The following is a 17570-nucleotide window of genomic DNA, read 5'->3' as shown; positions in this document are numbered from 1 at the left end:
AAAAAGTTGAGGTTGTTACATAATAGCACCTTAAATTTATTCAAAATATAAACTTCTGATGTTTTTAAGGTCTACTGTTGTAGAATTATCAATATTTTAAGCCTCTTTAGCAGGACAAAGCCGCACTGTATCCCCTATCTTCTCCAAAATTAACTTCATAGGTGTGGAACCTGCTGTAGGTATTCACTATTTGTCATTCTGCACAGACTATCCCTTATATCAAAATGTAATTTAATTTGGTTTTACTTCATTCCACAGAACCTAACTGTTTTGCTGCTAGGGTTTGGGATTTTTTTAATTTTTTTTTTTTTTACTATCTATAAAAAAAGTATGTATAAAAAAAAAAATAAGATCTCAGTATCCAGGATGCAACCAGGTCATGTGTCTGGCTCTAAACTGCCATGAACTACAGAGAAGCCAATCTTTTCAGGAGATTTTAATTTCCAACAGGGTAGTTACTTAACAGACTAATGAATTTCGCAAAGTAAATGTTCTCGCTTCAATTCTTTCAGTCAAAAGGGAGGCAAATTGCCTTTGCCATGTTACAACACAAGCCCCGCTCTGTTCCTCCCTGCCTGAGCAGCCATGCACAGCTACGCCACGCGCTACAGGGTAAGGCTGCTTTGCTATTAGAATCCACCACATAAACTGGACCTCCTAACACACAGATTTCTTTTTTCTCACCTTTTTTCCTTGCAGAGGTTGTCTTTCATAAGTATCGTCGTTGCTATTCTGTGCTGACAGACCACATGAGAACTACCTACATTTGTTTTCGGGTGAACTATCATACATGCCCACAAAAAGCCTACTGATCTGACTCAGTCTTGGAGCTCCTATTCCAACCACAGTAAGCACTCCCTCAGTACACCCTTCATTCAAAAAACAGTACAGTCATGAGATTTATTTTAATAAGTGACCCCAACCACTGCAGCACATAACCTTTTCTTTCCCAATGTTACAGCCCCCAAAACGTTGGCACAAAAACAATCTTAGTCTGCCGAAGCTAGGTGAAGGAAATGTTTAAGACCAACTTTGTCACAATGCCAGAAATTCACTGCCCGAAGCACAGCTGTTATAGTCATGCAAGTTCCCTTTTACCAGGTGAAATAAAGAGAAGATATGATACTTCCTTTTACGAAGTACCTCCAAAAAGTGGTATTATTCACAGTCTTTCTGGGATAAAGGTGCAAGAGAGAGGTTGGAGCTCTTCTCTATTCCTTTTTCCTCCAAGTGCTGCCCTGCCCCAGCATGTCTGCTTGTCTCTGAAGATGCGAATAGGAGGTTAGAGCTGGTAGACGCTTCTATCCTAACTCCTTTAGCTGTCTCTTGACTCCTCTGCTACTTACCAATGGATTTCTAAACAAAGGAAGGAGCAAGTGGAAAGCCTGTAGCTTTCCCATTTGGTTTCAGGTTGTGAATTTGGAGGAAATAACTTCATGCCCTTCTCTCAGTATCTCCTAGACAGCCTTTTCACACCCATCTAACTCAGTGATTTAACTACAAACGAGTTTTCCTACGTTTTCTAGCTCTGAGTTGTAAGAGGGCATTCAGGTCACGAGTCACTTTCTTCCACAAATGCTAGATATTACTCCTTCAATGCAGAATTACATTCTCAAGTAGACACAAGCACTAAGGGTCTGTTTTTTCCAGAAAAAAATAAACAAACCATCCCAAGACTCCAAAATTATGATTCATGTGAGTATTACTCAAGGACTGTCTTCACAAACAATACAGTTTAAAACTACTTCTGTTAAGCCGCTGCCTCCTCCCCTGCTGAGCTGTCACCTGAGTCAGCACTGCTCCTCTGCCAGATTTCTTTCACAGGTGCACTCAGTCCCCAAACAGGACAGGGTTGCTGAGGATCCCTCAGCAGCGTTCGTCTCATACCAGCTCCAGCTAGGCTCAGGGCAGGAAGGAGCAGGAAGATGAGTGGGGAAAGGTTTATTTCCTAAACAGAGGAATCCACCTTCCAGGTGAGGTTCCAAAGTCAATTATCAGAAACACACCCCATTTCACATCTACTTCTTCAGGCACTCATTGGAGAACTGTCATTCTCTCCTGTCAGCAGCAATCTTCTCCACATTGCTTCTTGTCTTAGGTGGAAGTGCAGGGAATGCAGGAACCGTCGGGTCACACAGCACAGCACCATCCCCTAGACAGCCTTTTTTGTACCTTCTTCATACGTTCAGAGAACAGAGCTGCGCAAGATACAGATCCTCCTCCCACTCAGCGACTGAGAAGTAAACATGGTACAGCTCAGGGCTTCTGAGGGCCTCACAGCTCTTAGCAGCAGTATTTTCTTTATTCCCCTTTCACATACCTCATTCCAACTCTGAACTACTAGGAGTTTTCAAGGCTCCTCTCTCATTAAACACTAGGCTCCACCACTCCCCAGCCGATGCCCTTCACAGATGGACCAGAGGGTAGACCTGTCAGAAAGGGCAAACTGATTCTGTTCCTTCTTTTCAGCAGCAGGAAAGGGAGAAATGAAATATTTTTGCTGGTCACATATGATAAGACATGATGGACAGAGATGTTACGCACAGGAGGGAAGCGGTACTTCAAAGGAGCTGACTGCACTGAGATACAGCTGTCTTTATTTTCCTGACCCCTCCCCATCTGCAAAAAATACCCAAAAAAGGGTGGGTGTGAAAAGAAGGCCACCACAGCAGCTGAGCTGAGGTTTAAGCACAGCAAGTTTTCCAGCTTCTACAGCTGCATTAGCTGCACCCCGGGCAAGATCTTCTTCAGGTCTTCTAGCGACAGAAGGTGTTGCTAAAGCAGAATTTGCTGCATTTTGTGTATGGATTATAACTAGAAATGATTGAAAATTAAAACACTTCTTGTGATGATTGCAGGACTTTGACAACTTGCTCTCACCCAGAGTGGAAATGCAAAAGAAATATTTTTCAAGACTCCTAAGCTGGTGTAAACTGTAGATTTGGGTCATCGTACACCATTCTCTCCGATAAACAAAGCTTCCGACACAAACTTATCATCAGAAGATCCATGGCGGTTATCACTCTCTCCTGCTATTTGAGCTACAGCTCAGATGGATTCAGAGATTTAATTCAGCTCAACTCAAAATGTTTTGCTCATAAAAATGTTTTGCACATAAAATATTTTTCAATCAGCCCTAACCTTGCATGTCAATTGAGCGTACTAAAAAGAACAACTCACGATTTGAATAACCGAGTTTACAATAGTGTCTTGGCACTGGGTACCCTTCTGTAGACAGCTGTGAATTTAAGTACTGTGTTTAAAATGTTTGTAAGTGTTTTGCAAATTTAAAAATTGGTTTAATTTTTCACATATTTGATCTACAGGAACTTTTTAATTCACTCTATGTCATTTAAAGGTTTTTACTGCGTAGAGGTATTTCACAGTGAAATCCTGAAGTAAAATTCTTTCCAGATAAAGACAAATATAGCAAAGAGAACAGAAGTATGAGGGCATATCAAATATGGCAGAAGCCACATATTCTGTTCATTGACATGTATACATTTTTAGAACATTCATTTCTTCCAATCGAGACAAAATAAGATATTTTTTTATTCCCCATTTTTTCAAATGTAGGCCCAGATGACTGGGCAAACATGAAAGGATTACAGTCAAGGATTTCTTGGAAGTCTTATTTTAAATTAATAGACACAGTAGCTGCAGTTGCAAATAGTACCTTCAATTATTAAAACCAAAAGCAATTACAACAAGCACTGTATTTTTTCTGGTTTGTCACACAGTTGCATATTGTGTGCAAACCTGTGCAGTCAGTCTGTTTGTAGGCTTCCTCCTTCACAGAAAGAGACAAAATCTTAATAGAAAGACAAAGATATTTAAAAGATATTTACAGTTTATAGCAACATTTTTGCTCAGATACTTCAAGAGATTTACATCCTGGTAAATATTGGCATTTTTCTTCTTAATAAACAGCATGCAATTAAAAAAAAAAAAAACAACCAATCCATTTCATAGCAATATTTTAATGAGGTTTTAATTTACTGATAAAAGGAGATCTATATTTAGTCAAATATTATGTCTCCGCTAATATTACAAAAGTCCCATCCACTGCTTTCCCACAGACTGAGTGGAGGACCTTCTTTTTAATTCTCACACCCTCATTACCTAAAATTTCTAAAGCTAGTTTCACTCGAAATGAATGTATTTGTATCAGCGATCCATTAGCTTACTGCTGAAACAGCCTCCTCTGACGAGAATGAGAGCAATTATTTCACAGCAAACCGCAGGAACACATATGAGGTCAGAAAGGAGCATACATGCTATCTCTAACTGAAACGACAATGAATCTCAGCTTGAGATAGGAGGGAGAGTCTGTGGCTCTCTGGTTTGTTTCTTTACAAATCTGGGGCGAGACAAATAAACTTGTTTTTTCTCAGCTCAGGGCGTAGGCAGTGGGGTTCCCCCATCTCAATTACAGCTGAGGCACTGTGACGGATCTGACTGTTCTTCCTCTCCACGACTAATTTCTGGGGGGATAGTAGTAGATAATACAGATACTAGGCATTCACATAGCTCATTCTCCTTTCTCGTGCCCAGATCTACCTCATGGCTGTAAATAACTTTCTCCACAGCAAGACAGTTTCTAAATGAATGGCAGTGGTTCCCAAGAATACGGTTATGGCAGCAGACTGCAAGTTACAAACATGTGCCACCTCCTTTTGTTTACAGGGACAGTTTGGTTCAGTGAACAATAACATATTTTCCACAACAACTGAAAGCCCCCTAAAGATAACATTAATAACAGAACCTGCTCTAATGAAGGTCTACCTGCTCTCTAGAGCAAACTTAAGATGCGCAAATTATTTTTAAGCAGATGGCTTTAAGTAGTTAACAGCAGCTTAATGAGGCAAATTAAAAACAGTTCATGATTTGCTAAACCCTCTCTGCTTTGTGCCTTAATTGTTCAATTGTCATCTCTTGGCAGTGAGCAGGAATAAAGAAAGAAGCCAGGCATTGTTTTAAAAGCAGCAGATTACGCCAGAACCGATGCAGCAGTAACAACACCTGAGGGTGAGCAGATGGGTAGTGAGCCACTGCCCCTTCCTGACCCCAGGACACGTCCTCCCAGCCTTCTTTTGCATCCATAAAGCTTACCCGTCACTTACTGCACACGGAATTAAAAAGATGAAATAAAATGCTGAGCAGAAGTACGTTTAGCACGCACAGGCTGCCGTGTTGAAAAGCTGTATGGTGAGAGAGCATTTTGGCAGTACATAAGCACAAGCAAGAGATGAGGATCAACTATACCGATAGTATTTTGAATTCATGAATTTGCAACTCTAACACTGATTTAATATTTTAAAGTACAGACAGCTAGAGAACCAAGCAAAGAATTGGAAATCTGGCAATATGTAAAAGAAACACAAGTCTTAGAACTGGAATTGCTAGTTATGACTCTAAAGTAAAAGAAAACGAACTTAAACCTGCCTACGGTGCTATACCCAATAGACTGGAAACAGCAAGATGAACAAACCACTGATTCATTTAAACCAAAAGAAGACTAGTACAGAACTACTCTACAACAAAAGAACAATATAGTAAAAGGGGAGGCTGATTTCCCTTAAGGACCACAAACATTGTATCTTTGAGAAAGTGCTACTGTAACTTGTCAGGAAAGGAGTTCAAGAGTGGAAAAGAGAAGTGACTGGGAGGCAGTAGTGAAGTGATTAAGCTAATATTAAATTTCATTAAGAAATCCACACACCCCATCACCATTAGTTGTTCTGGTTACCAACTGGCCTTACACTGCAGAAGCCCATGTAGGAAACTTCTAAAGAATTGCTTTTCTGTTTGTCTTCAGAGTGGCTCTGATTAAATTTCAGTTCAATCTTTACCTCATGTAGTTGGGCTTAGTGCCCCTCAGCTGCTCTAAATAGGTGCAAGCTCCCTTTCTAATCCTTTAATCCAGAAAGCTGAGGCCCTGGAAATTGCAGCTGCTGCAATTCACAGTGGAAATTCAACCTAAGGATGTCATAAGCCATAGTGGATAGCTTAAAAGTGCAAACACTTGTAAATTAACTGCAGCAGAGGCAGCCCTGATAAAAGGAGGTGGAGGTGCAATTTTTAGTCAGCTATGAATCATTTATCACTAAGGAACACGTTACCAGCATGAGAATTTTTCTGAAAACGCGCAGGTTGTCACACAACAGAACTACATTCAAAGAACAGTTAAGGTTGCAAAGCCAAGCATTTATAAGTTAGGAGATAGCTGAACAGACATTGCTTCCTGTTCTATGGTCTAGTGTCACAACAGATTCAAGCAACAAGAAAAACCTAGCTCAGCTCCTCCCAACCTGGGGATGCGTGATCAGCCTGCTCAGCACACACAACTCTAGAGAATGTAGCAGCTAAATACTCCATATGGAGAAAGTAGACGTGAATATTTTTCAACGGCTTGAAAAAATGTGGATGGTTTTCTCCTCAAGCAGTCCTGAAACAAATAATTCCCACGGTAGTTCATATCCAAAACATGATGGTTCTTGGGTTTCTTAACTCTACACTTAGAAAAAACAAACTTTAATCTGGGTAGAATCACATTCCACCTCTAACTTCATTTAGAAATGGCTGAAGCGTTTTTGTCAAAGCTGTTTAAAAAAACCCAACAAAACAGCTTGAGGCAGACAGAAAATTCCAGTTGGAAGAGTTGAAGTTTGGCAGCTACAAGAAACTGAGAACACAATCACTTAATGAAAAGCGTTGAGCAATCTTAACTCTAAGTGCTACCACTTTCTTGTATAATAAAATTAAGCAAAATGACTTCCTAGAACTGTACTGATTATCAAACTAAAGATTAAAATTCTCAAACCTGCACAATTCAAGTGTGTGCAAGGACAACAGAAATAATTTGAAACAGACCAGCAAATACAAGTAGCTCAATTAATACATGTATTCAGGTAACTCATGTTGTTAGAACAAAAAGGCATCTTCAAATTGAATGTTGTTTATGATTCTGTAATATCAAAGGAGTATCCTAATTTGGTATCTTACAATAGGCTCTCTTTTCACGCTCAGGAATTCACAGCTGGAATAAATATTTTCCTTTTTGTATTCAAACTTCCCTGAAACTTCAAAACATTCCAGCTATTATTTATAATTCTGGAAAGATTTATGTTATCCTTCAGAAGACATGTTCAAGAATTAAAGACCGATCAACGAAATACATCAAGTCCACATGCAAAAATTAGAAACGCATTAGACCATTACATTGGTGCTTTTACTGAAACGTGAAGTTGCGCTTTATCACCTGAAGTTGTATTTTCCAGATTATTACACTCTCCAACAGTCACACGAAAGAAGCGCACCTGCCTCTGCCAAGTTTGAAGTCAGCGTAGATCCCACCCGCATTGGTAGCTTTAAGTAAGCTGCTGGAATTTGCAGTGGATTGATGGGAAGTCAGGTACACGTTTACCTCTGATGACTTTTTTAAACTGACAGGTGGCTGTGAAAAAGCAGTCAAGGGGTGGTAACACCTTCTGTTACAACCAGCGCTGCTGTAGGTATGTGCCCACAACCCAGAGTCCCTTTTGAGTAATAGTTTCTATATAGGGGGACTGACAAGCTCTCAATGTCATGACCACCTTTAGTTTATTCACCTTAGTCTTCCTATAAGATCTCAACTCTCTTCTTACAGATTAAAAACAGGAAAATGGGAGAGAGAAAGCCTTTATTAGATAAAATCTAGCCCAACATCTATCTATGCAAAATTAGCTGGCAAAACCACTGTCAACAACTTCGCCCTCTCCCTTCAAGTTGTATCAAGACCATAGCAGTTTACATACATATATATGTACGTGTGTATGTATATATATATAACATATGAATGCTGACAGTCAAAAGAGATTCAAAGCAGCAATGAAAGACACTCCCTTTTTTTGATGCACTTATGGATTATACCACACACAATATAAATCCAGGCTGCTCTGCGTCTTTCTTTCTCCTAGACTTGTATCTATACATCTCTTATTTTTCTTCTTATGACATATGCCTGAAATTGCGCACACAGCTAACTGAAGTTTTGGTGACTCTGTAGGCGCTAGGAAATTGTGCTTATTCGAAGACTTACTCCGTCTATGCTCTGTGACTGAGGCCAAGTTACCACACCCTAAATTTGGGCTGCATTCATCACTATCCCTCTCTCATTTTTGACCATACAGGCCAAAAAGTGCTACAGAGTGATCTGCAATCAAAGATCAGCTCTGTCTTCACACAGATGTCCAAAAGGAGATGGTATTTTACCTTGTTGCTACAGGACAGTCTAGCTCCCAGGGGAACTGCACAATTAAATGAACCCATCAGGAAAATACATTCAACGTCCACCGAACAAAACTATAGACCCTCTCCTCTCAGTGTCACCAAACTGGAAATGTTTCTCACATGGTGACCAGAAGGTACATCTCCACACATAACTCAGAATATGAAGTCTCACATACCAAAGACAGAATGAAAAGAAATTAACTACTATATGGCACCTGAAATCTACTAGCGGTCTAAAGAGCATTGATATAAGCAGTTTGGTGCATAGCCTCCAACAAATAAGTGATATAGAAGGAATAAAATAAAAACAAGTAACTGTAATAAGGCTGTAACAAGTTTGTAATTGGACTTTGATAGGCTCCCCTTTGATAGGAAATGAGTAAATCAAGAGCAGTTCAAAAATACAGTTTAAGTATATAGAGACCCCAGTACAAAAATCAATTATTAAAGAAATAACTAGATTCCATGGAGCTCAAACTTGAAAAACTCACCAAGCATGTATCAAAGGATACCTCTTTAGTTCCCAATCATTTTAAGTTAGCTGTTTTCAAAGCCAACAATTTAAACTCTCAAGAGTATCAGGAGGTACCCTAAGACATGTCAGACTGTTAATACAGATTAATTTACTGAATTTACAGTCAGAAAAATAAATTATAACGCTGTCACGGGACAGATTTCAAATTCTAGATATTGATGCACTCCCCACCAAGATCATGTTCTAAAAGTACAGTTCGGTGGTACAGCAAAATAAAATTTTCATCTCTTTCCACAGTAATGCATGCAAGCACTTTCAAAACCCAGTTACACCATATCCAAATCCTATCTTTAGGAATTATTTATAGACACCCCTTTTCAAATGCATAATTCATATACATGTTTAACCTTCCAATAACACTAGAATCTTTGACATGCTAAACAAAGCTTTTATTTGCCTAGCTTTTTCAGCATCTTGCTCAACAGACCAGCAAAACATCTTAACCTTGTAGACTTATAAAAGTATATTCCCTGTAACACACAACTCTGCTATATTTCATGAAAACAAAGTTTTAACAGATTAACTTGCTCTTCGTTTCTAATGAATAACCAAATTTGAATGCAGCCTTTTCTTGGAACAAAGATAATTACATTTGTACATGGTTATAAAGCAAAGGGGCAAGGGGAATTCCCCATCAGAGATTACATAGATTATTTTATATTCAAAACACATGCATGCTCCTAAATACAGAACAAGACAGAATATTTTGGAGAGAAAAATTAAGGGCATCTGCCAAGATAGCAAAGAAAATTAAACAGCAGAGAACCACCCCCACCTCCTCATCTGCAACTGATACACGCATGCCTACTGCTGAAGTCTAGAAATCATGTTGTATTTTTATTTGTTCATAATGTACTCAACTGAAAGCAGATTTGAAATAAAAAACTCAACCACAATAAATGCCTGCATTAATCTCCAAGCTAACCATCACATAGATCACATATCTCCAGTTCTATAACTGACGTTCCAACCACAAATCAAAAAAGAAATTTACTTGCTAAATCAAATAAATGTGCAAAGATGAAGTCAGGCTGGGAACGGCTTCTACAAGTACTTCTATAATAGATAAAATTAATTATTTTAATCCTGCATCATTTCTATTTAAGAGAGAGAAAATCTTTTCCTTATGCCAAAAGGGGGAAAAAAAAAAATCACTCAAGAATTAAAGCATTAGAAACTATTATTCACAAGTCCAAATTGAAGGTCATTATCTGAGAAGTTTTGTAAAATACTTTTTGGAAAATACAAGCTTACTTGACTCAATTCCCTTTACTTTCTTTTAGGTTATGGATGTTTTGCTAGAACTTGACATTACATTTCACAATTTGATTTTTCATGACACTTGGCGTTGCTGGTTTTTAGTGTTGTTTAGAGCATGTAGGGGTATTAACAGGTATCGTTTAAGAGATTACTTCTGCTAATCAAGGCATCTGGCGAATAAACAAATGATGTAAGGGGGGGAATGCAAAGTACCTTCATAGTTAAAGGAGAATACTAGCAGCTTCAGCTGGCAAAGAGGAATTTTCCAACACTAGCATCTTTCTCACTACCCATAACCAGACTATCAACATGTTAATTTATGCTACATTTATATTTTTACCTGAAATACTTTATCTGCAATATTTCTTTAATCTTTTGAAAGACCACTCCACTCTTCAGTATTATTCACTTTACCTTGCAGTCTGCAAGGGTTTTAATCTCCTAGAGGTAGATGTAAAGACTGAGAGAAAGGGTTTCTTGCTTATTTTGAACACTGAAAACCCCAGTAATAGAAATCCAAATAGTGAATTATCAATCTCTTCAGCATCTTTCAAAGTTTACATTCAAGAGAGCCACTCTTCCTATATATTAGATAGAGCTCACACTGCCAGGACAGTATCCTTCAGGTGGCATTATTCTCAGTATTAGGACTCTGACGCATGGGGATATGCAGAATGTGAGAGCACCTTCTTCATCAAGTTATCTGGTTAAGGACTATTCAGTATAAAAGAAGTAACAAATGACAAGGAAATTGGTAAATTAAACACACAGGCATTAACAAGCAGGTGGTAACAGACAGTAACACGGACCAGAACTCTTCAGCTACTGATTCGCCATTAAAGGAACTACTCGGGCATAGCCTGAGAGAGCCAACCTGAACTTTGTCACTGATAAGAAGGGGGAAACATGGTTGTCGTGAGCATTGTGAGGTATTTGAGGGGACTTGCAGGACTGTGCAAATCATTTAAGGAACAGCAGAAAGCGCCTGTGGCTTTAGATCAAACTCACTTCAGGTTATTTAAGGGAAGGGCCAAAGGGAGGGAAAGGGAAGGATCAGGGTGGATTGGGGAGGAACGAGCAAGGGTAAAATGGAGAGGCGGGTTAAAAGGGCCTGGCTGCATGTAAACAGGCTGTTGATCAACACGCTTGTCTGAGCCCCACACCCTAACAGCACAGTCTGCCTTATCTTCTTATTAAATCCAGTATTTTTTGCCTGTAATCCCGTGTTGCTATCCTATGTGTGTAAACAAGGTGTAAACACCAGCAGCTGCAGCAGAGCCTGCAGGTCTAGATGCCAGCACCTGGGGAGACTGGCATGCAGGAGAGCTCTGGGTGCCAGTAACTGGAGGGACTGGGATGTGCGTTGCAAGGTCGGAGTGCCAGCAGCTGGAGAGGGAGGCTACAGGTCACAGGGGCCTGTAGGTCTGGGTGCCAGCAGCTGGAGGAAAATAATGGGTACGTCTGCCAACTGGGAAGACCTGCGTGTGTTTGTTTTTCCCGGTGAATTTAATGCAGAGTGCATGTGTGTACACAGAATTCAATACCAAACTTCAAGCTGGATGAGCTGGTGGGTAGGGGGAGACCTGCATCTGAAAAGACCCAAGCTCTGAGTCGACGGCTGCATGGTCCAGGGTTCAAGCACGGGTATTAGGCAGACTGGGAGTGTTTGCTAACATTTGAAGGAGCCGTGAGCGTGAGGGTGCTTGTGAAGAGTGTGTGAGTGCATCCATCTATTTGACAGTGAATATCAGGAGGAGCAGCAAGACCTGGCTACCTGTACGTATGTTTTATGTGAGTTGTGCCAGCAAAAGCTGTCGGTGGCAGTCTGTGTGGGCAGCCGCATTAATGTCGTTTTAGTGTATGCATGCACCTCTCTAGGACATGTCCTCAGCCTCACTACTGGCCAAACCTGCAAATGGGAACAGCAGCAGCCACATCCATTGGACTGGGATGGAGACACCTGTACCTGGCTGGGCTTCAATAGCTGGGAAGGAGGAATTCCCAGGTCTCAGAATCCGCTGGATGCAGCGGACTTTAACAAAGTGCATTGCAAACAGTTAGATCAAATTAATTTTCAATTTTCCTTTAAATACTGACAAATAAATATAGACAGATGGTGCTATGTATTTGCTAAAATGTCATATCAAAAATGAAAACAGATAGGGTGTATTACTCATGGTTTGTCTATTACCTGCAAGAGTTTAAATGAAGCAGTTCAGTTAATTACCTAGCTCAGCCCAAGAGCATTGGACTAAAACCAGCTGTACAGTCAGGCATAAAAATTTAGGAATATTCACCCAATATTTGCACTGATTTAATGACAGTAATTTAAAATTGTTTTTATTGCTTTTCCTACATGTCAAAATTGCACCATTTTAACGGAAGTGTAAATCTAATCCAATCAAATTAAATCCACAGAAGCCTTCTCTAAATAGTATTTGAAAATTAAAAGTGCTTAGTTTGGTTTAATTTAAGCATTTAGTGTTAACCATGGAAGACCACCTGAAGAAACTTGAAATATGCACATGCACAAAGAAATTTGCTTTCGTTTATTTAAAGGCTGGTCTACAGCACAAACAACTGGGAAACAGAAGATATCAATTTCTCCCATTCAGCCACCTTGGTTGCACCTCTACTTACTCTGTAGTAACAGATGCGGGGAACTGCAAGACAGCGAGAACACCACCTTAAGGTGCTAAGGCAGTGTGTGTGACAAGGCAGGCTAAATACCTGTGTGAATTCTCTTATTGGTCTTTAGAGGATAATCATCACTTTGTACACAGGCTAGTCATCGCTTTTTGTACATGAAAGCCAGCATTTAAATTTAGTGCATTAAATACACATATGTGCACGTATGTCACATTGTTGGCGAGTCCTTGTAAAGTTGCTGACAGTCTCCCTCATCGGGTTTTTAACTTAGTTCACTTGCAAGTCTGACTAAAGGGGCTTGTTTTCGGTAAGGAGTCACAAACCAAGCACTGTAGAATTGACTGCAGTCTGAATGGTCATCACATCAGCGTTAAGTGATGGTAATTTCAGTATCTGCTATTACATTCCCAATAGTAATGCGCAGTCCATGCACCGTAAATTCACATCCTAGCTTACTTCACAGTAACTTGTTAATGTGCTCACATATCACTAAGGTGTAATAAACACATAGAATAGACATCTCTGCTTATTTTCTTGCATATAGAAGGCAGATACAGACTAAAATGCAATTTTAGCTAAACCGACACAACTTTCTTCGTAACCAACGCAGGTAACTCCACAGGTAGCCCAATTGCAGGAAGTAAGATGTAAAGCCAGAGCGATTTGAGTTCCTCTTCAGTAACATTATTACTTGCAAGAGATGTTGGAACCAGATGAAATGCAATGATTTGTTCTCAATATTAAAAAGTAGAAAGGAAGAATGCGCAATTTACAGAAATATGCAAACATGAGCAGCATGTCCTGACTTGGCAATAACATGCAGATTGGCTTTTTTTTTGTTGTTACTGCTTTCTAGTTGGTATTCTCACCTAACCTGTTTGCAAATGTGAATTAGAATTAAGTTTTCTCACCATATTTTCATTTTTTAAAAAATATGGGTTTTTTCATTACAAATTAATTTCCATAATTCTGAAATCTCTTGCTCTTAATCAAATTTTAGTCGTTACATCTCTTAGCAGGCTTCTCTAGAAAGCACTGTCACTGTTTTTTTAAAATAATCTAAATTGAAAGTTCTAACGCTTACACCAAACCAACTACTCACCAAGAGAAAGGAAAAGCTAACAAAGTCAACTAGAGGTTCATGTGAGAGGTTAGAATATGCTTCTTGTCAGCTATTTTCACTTCAGTCTTACAGAAACTGAATCCCCAGGGCAGAAGTATTGTAAATCACTTGTTCCTACTGGACCATCACCTTAGTCCTTAAGTAAAAATTGAATCTGTCAACGTTCTTGTAGGCATTGCAGCTCTGCCTTCTAGCAAAAGCCCCAGTGAGCTGCCAAATCCTGAGCTGAACCCATTAAAAAGCTGTCTGTCATACCACTCGTGCTGTAGTAATACCTGCACATTACAAGCTTAAACACAAATATTTAGCCTACAGATGACATAATTTTCCTCCTCCTGGGTATAATGCACTCAATTCCTGCTACACAGCAGTAAGGGCCCAGTCATGTACAGCTGCATTATGAAGCATTTCCACTGGAAAGCATGGAGATTTAGCAGTGACCAGTAAGCCATTCACCTGGCAGTTTTTAGGACTTTAGGGTTTTATGGTATTCAAATGGAAAAAAAAAAAAAAGAAAAAAAAAAGATGAGATGGAACGGTAGTCCCTGTGCAGCCCTGCCTGCTGTGGCTCCTGACCCTAGTTGCTGCTGCTTCACCAGGCAGGAAGAACAAGAAAAGATAATCTGCCACCAAAACCCTTCTTCAAGTGCCATGTCAAACACATGGAAATTTATATCCATGGAAGTGTAAACAATACAAAGACTTGGCTATAGATTAGATTTACGTGACACTATGTGACTACTCATCTCTCAAACTTGTGAAGAACCTGCAAGTAATGGTCACATCCTTGACGAAACCATAGTTACTAATTGCCTGGTAAGTTACTTTCCTGATCATAGCTTTTCAGATATTTTTTAACTGAAATATTGTCTTGTTTGAATGAAAACATTCTTGGTAAGCACCAGCAGAATCAGCACAACAACAAAAGGACGGTCCGTATGTCACAGGGCACTGTCCCCAGAACATCATTCCCCAGCAGTGAAATTGCAGAACATGCTGTTGATATCAAGACCTACAGGCCTCCACTCTGACAAATCAAACCACAGCAGAAATGACTCATCAGCAGAAGACCGTGCATCCTAACATCAGAAGAAGGTTGCAGCATATCACATACACCATTCTCCTTCCTCCAACCCAAGAAGAAAACAGACGATGGGCATGTATTTTAAACATATATTTAAATGAGGAAAAATAGACAAGACACAGCAACATGGCCCAAGATCTATGGAGGCTAAAGACAGAAATATTCTGAGGGATAGAAAAACCCTGTAACAATTGCTGATCTGGGATGAGGCTAAGAGATCTACCCAAAAACTAGCTCATCATCGTCATTCAAGAGATCTACCCAAAAACTAGCTCATCATCGTCATTCAAGAACCCTAGATACGTGAAGAGGACTGGACAGCCAGTGTCCCCTTTTCCTTTGAGTCCTGACAACTTGGATGTGTCTTTGTACCTGTGAGTATGAATGAATTATGAGGATATGAGAGTAGGTAAAAATCAACTGGCTTAATGACTCAAACAAATACACATCACCTTCCCCTTAAGACCTAGCACTGAATTTTATTACTCTAATTTCCCAGTACCAGCAGCTGAGACATAAACTTCGTATTTGTGAGTTATATCCAGTTCATACAAGGTTCTGACAGACAACATCGCATTTAGAGTGTGCGAAATCCAAGATTCAAAAGACAGAAAGGCAGTATGTTGTGAGACCTTACATGTGCTAAGAAGTTACTTATACAGCAGCATAAATTACTGAACAGATCTCTGGAGCAAAAAGGAAAAAGGAAGGAAAGATTTCTAAATGGGGTATTTCAAAGGCACATTTAATACTTCGGATTGTAAGTCAAAGTTGATGCAATCCTTGTGGATTTTTTTTTTTTATTAGAAGCACAAAATGAGGATGTGCCTAGGCTCCTTGTGTAAATACCTCTAAGTAGTATCAAAATACTGTATCAAGTATCAAAGTAGAAGGTATCAAGAATTTTCCACAAAAATTCTTGTTGCAAGTAGATACATCCAGCTTACAGTCCTATGAGGCCACACCAAACCCACAGAAAATGTTTGAGACTTCTCTTTTCTTCCACAAATCTGTCTTGCAACAGGATTGCCTTTAAGTATTCAAGTTCTCAGCCTGTTAGAACAAAATTAAATATAAAACCAACACAGAAGTGTATTTTTTTTATTCTATTCAAATAATATTTTTTTTTCTTAAAAAAAATAAAATAAAAGGTAAAAAAAACCATAACTACCGAGAAAACTTGACCTGAATGGATTCTCCCATTATCTATTTTGTTCGATACTCTCTGGATAATCAACTGGTAGTAATAACATTAATTAGTCTGACTGCTATGTGCACATCATTGATATTTTTATTACTTTGAATAAAGTTACCCAGCACTAGAAAATGCTCACCACTGGAATGACAGGTATAGAAAGAGAAAATAAATCCACCACTAGAATGATGCTATATTGCAGCTAAATCTCTTTTTTTCTTCAACAGTGTATTATTTATGTATGATTTATGTAGATTTATTTTACCTATTTCCTACCTTTCATGATTTAGTTGGAACACTGTACAGATTAACAGAAAACCTAACTAGAACTGAGCCAAAAAAGTCTGAGGAGGAAAAAAAAATGTTAAAAGGAAGAAAAAAAAAAAAAAGCCCAGAAAGGTCAGATTCAAGAGTTACAGGTATGTAGGCAAATAAAGAGTTCTGAAATAATTCTCAGAAACAATCTGGAGAAAGTACTTTGTACCAGATAAGATGCATCAAACTAAAGGTCACAGCAAAGACAAAAAGGGCAGCTTTCCCAGAAGCTGCAGGAAGAAAAGTTATGCTTTAGTACTCTTTCCATTGTCTCAGTCTTTCCAGTGCTAAAGCATATAACAAGCCAAACACGATGCTCTTTGAAATTACCTTCCAAGGAGGACATAAAAGCTTTGCCTGTCCTCAATACCAACAATGTGACTCAAGTCAGTAACAGTATTGTGGACTCTGACATGAGTCCTCTAGTGAACTGAGATGTAGTGTGCGAAGGCATCACCCTTACTTAACTGACTTCTGTGATGCAGGATACAATCTCTGCAGGAGAATCAGAAGCAAAATTCCTGTCTAAGCCCCAGCTGTTCCAGCTCATACATCCAGAGTTTCAGTGCATGTGTAACTTCACTGTAACTTCCTAAATTTCTGCAAATAGATTCACTGAAGAGTGATCTATCAGGGATACAACAACGACAGTTTCTCAACATTCCATCCTGTTTTGTGGCAGGAAAAACAGAGTTAGGGATTCTTGCTCTCTTGTCCCCACAAAACTTTTCAAGATATGCTTACAAATGCTTGGTGCATTGAAGACGTCTCAGAAACACCACCAAAATATCTGTATTTGCACTTGGAAACTTATTTGCTCAAAACAAACAAATAAAAAAACCCAATCACCAAATTCCAGGAAATAAGTTTGTGGCTAACGAGCAGCACAGAAAAATTAAAGGCTCTATAAAATTGTACTTCTTTTTATCCTAAGAAATTAAGTCTCAGCCTGTAATCCCAAACTTTAATCCCAAATGTATTATCTTTCAAAATTCATTTAAATGGTACATTTGAGCTCCATCAAACTTCTGCAAAGTTAAAATTTTCACTGTATGCTCAGTGACCAGGATTCTTCCCAAGAGCTGCTAATTCTAATCATTATTATTACAAGTAACAAAAAGCTCCTACAGAATCGTGG

At 39.1% G+C, this 17570-nt stretch overlaps 1 protein-coding gene across 1 annotated transcript in view; it reads right to left on the bottom strand.

The window, feature by feature from the left end:
- Positions 1 to 17570, bottom strand: part of MAN1A2 (mannosidase, alpha, class 1A, member 2) — a 141631-nt gene that overhangs the window by 27389 nt on the left and 96672 nt on the right. The window contains exon 9 of the mRNA XM_009892633.1: positions 17032 to 17059. Coding sequence (XP_009890935.1) covers positions 17032 to 17059 — 28 coding nt within the window. The remainder of the gene's footprint in view (positions 1 to 17031; positions 17060 to 17570) is intronic.

This window comes from Charadrius vociferus, unplaced genomic scaffold (genome assembly GCF_000708025.1).
Source record: "Charadrius vociferus isolate BGI_N301 unplaced genomic scaffold, ASM70802v2 scaffold301, whole genome shotgun sequence".
Classification (NCBI taxonomy): Eukaryota; Metazoa; Chordata; class Aves; order Charadriiformes; family Charadriidae; genus Charadrius; species Charadrius vociferus.
Note: the sequence above shows the minus strand (reverse complement) of the source record. Positions and strands in the feature narration are given on the sequence as shown.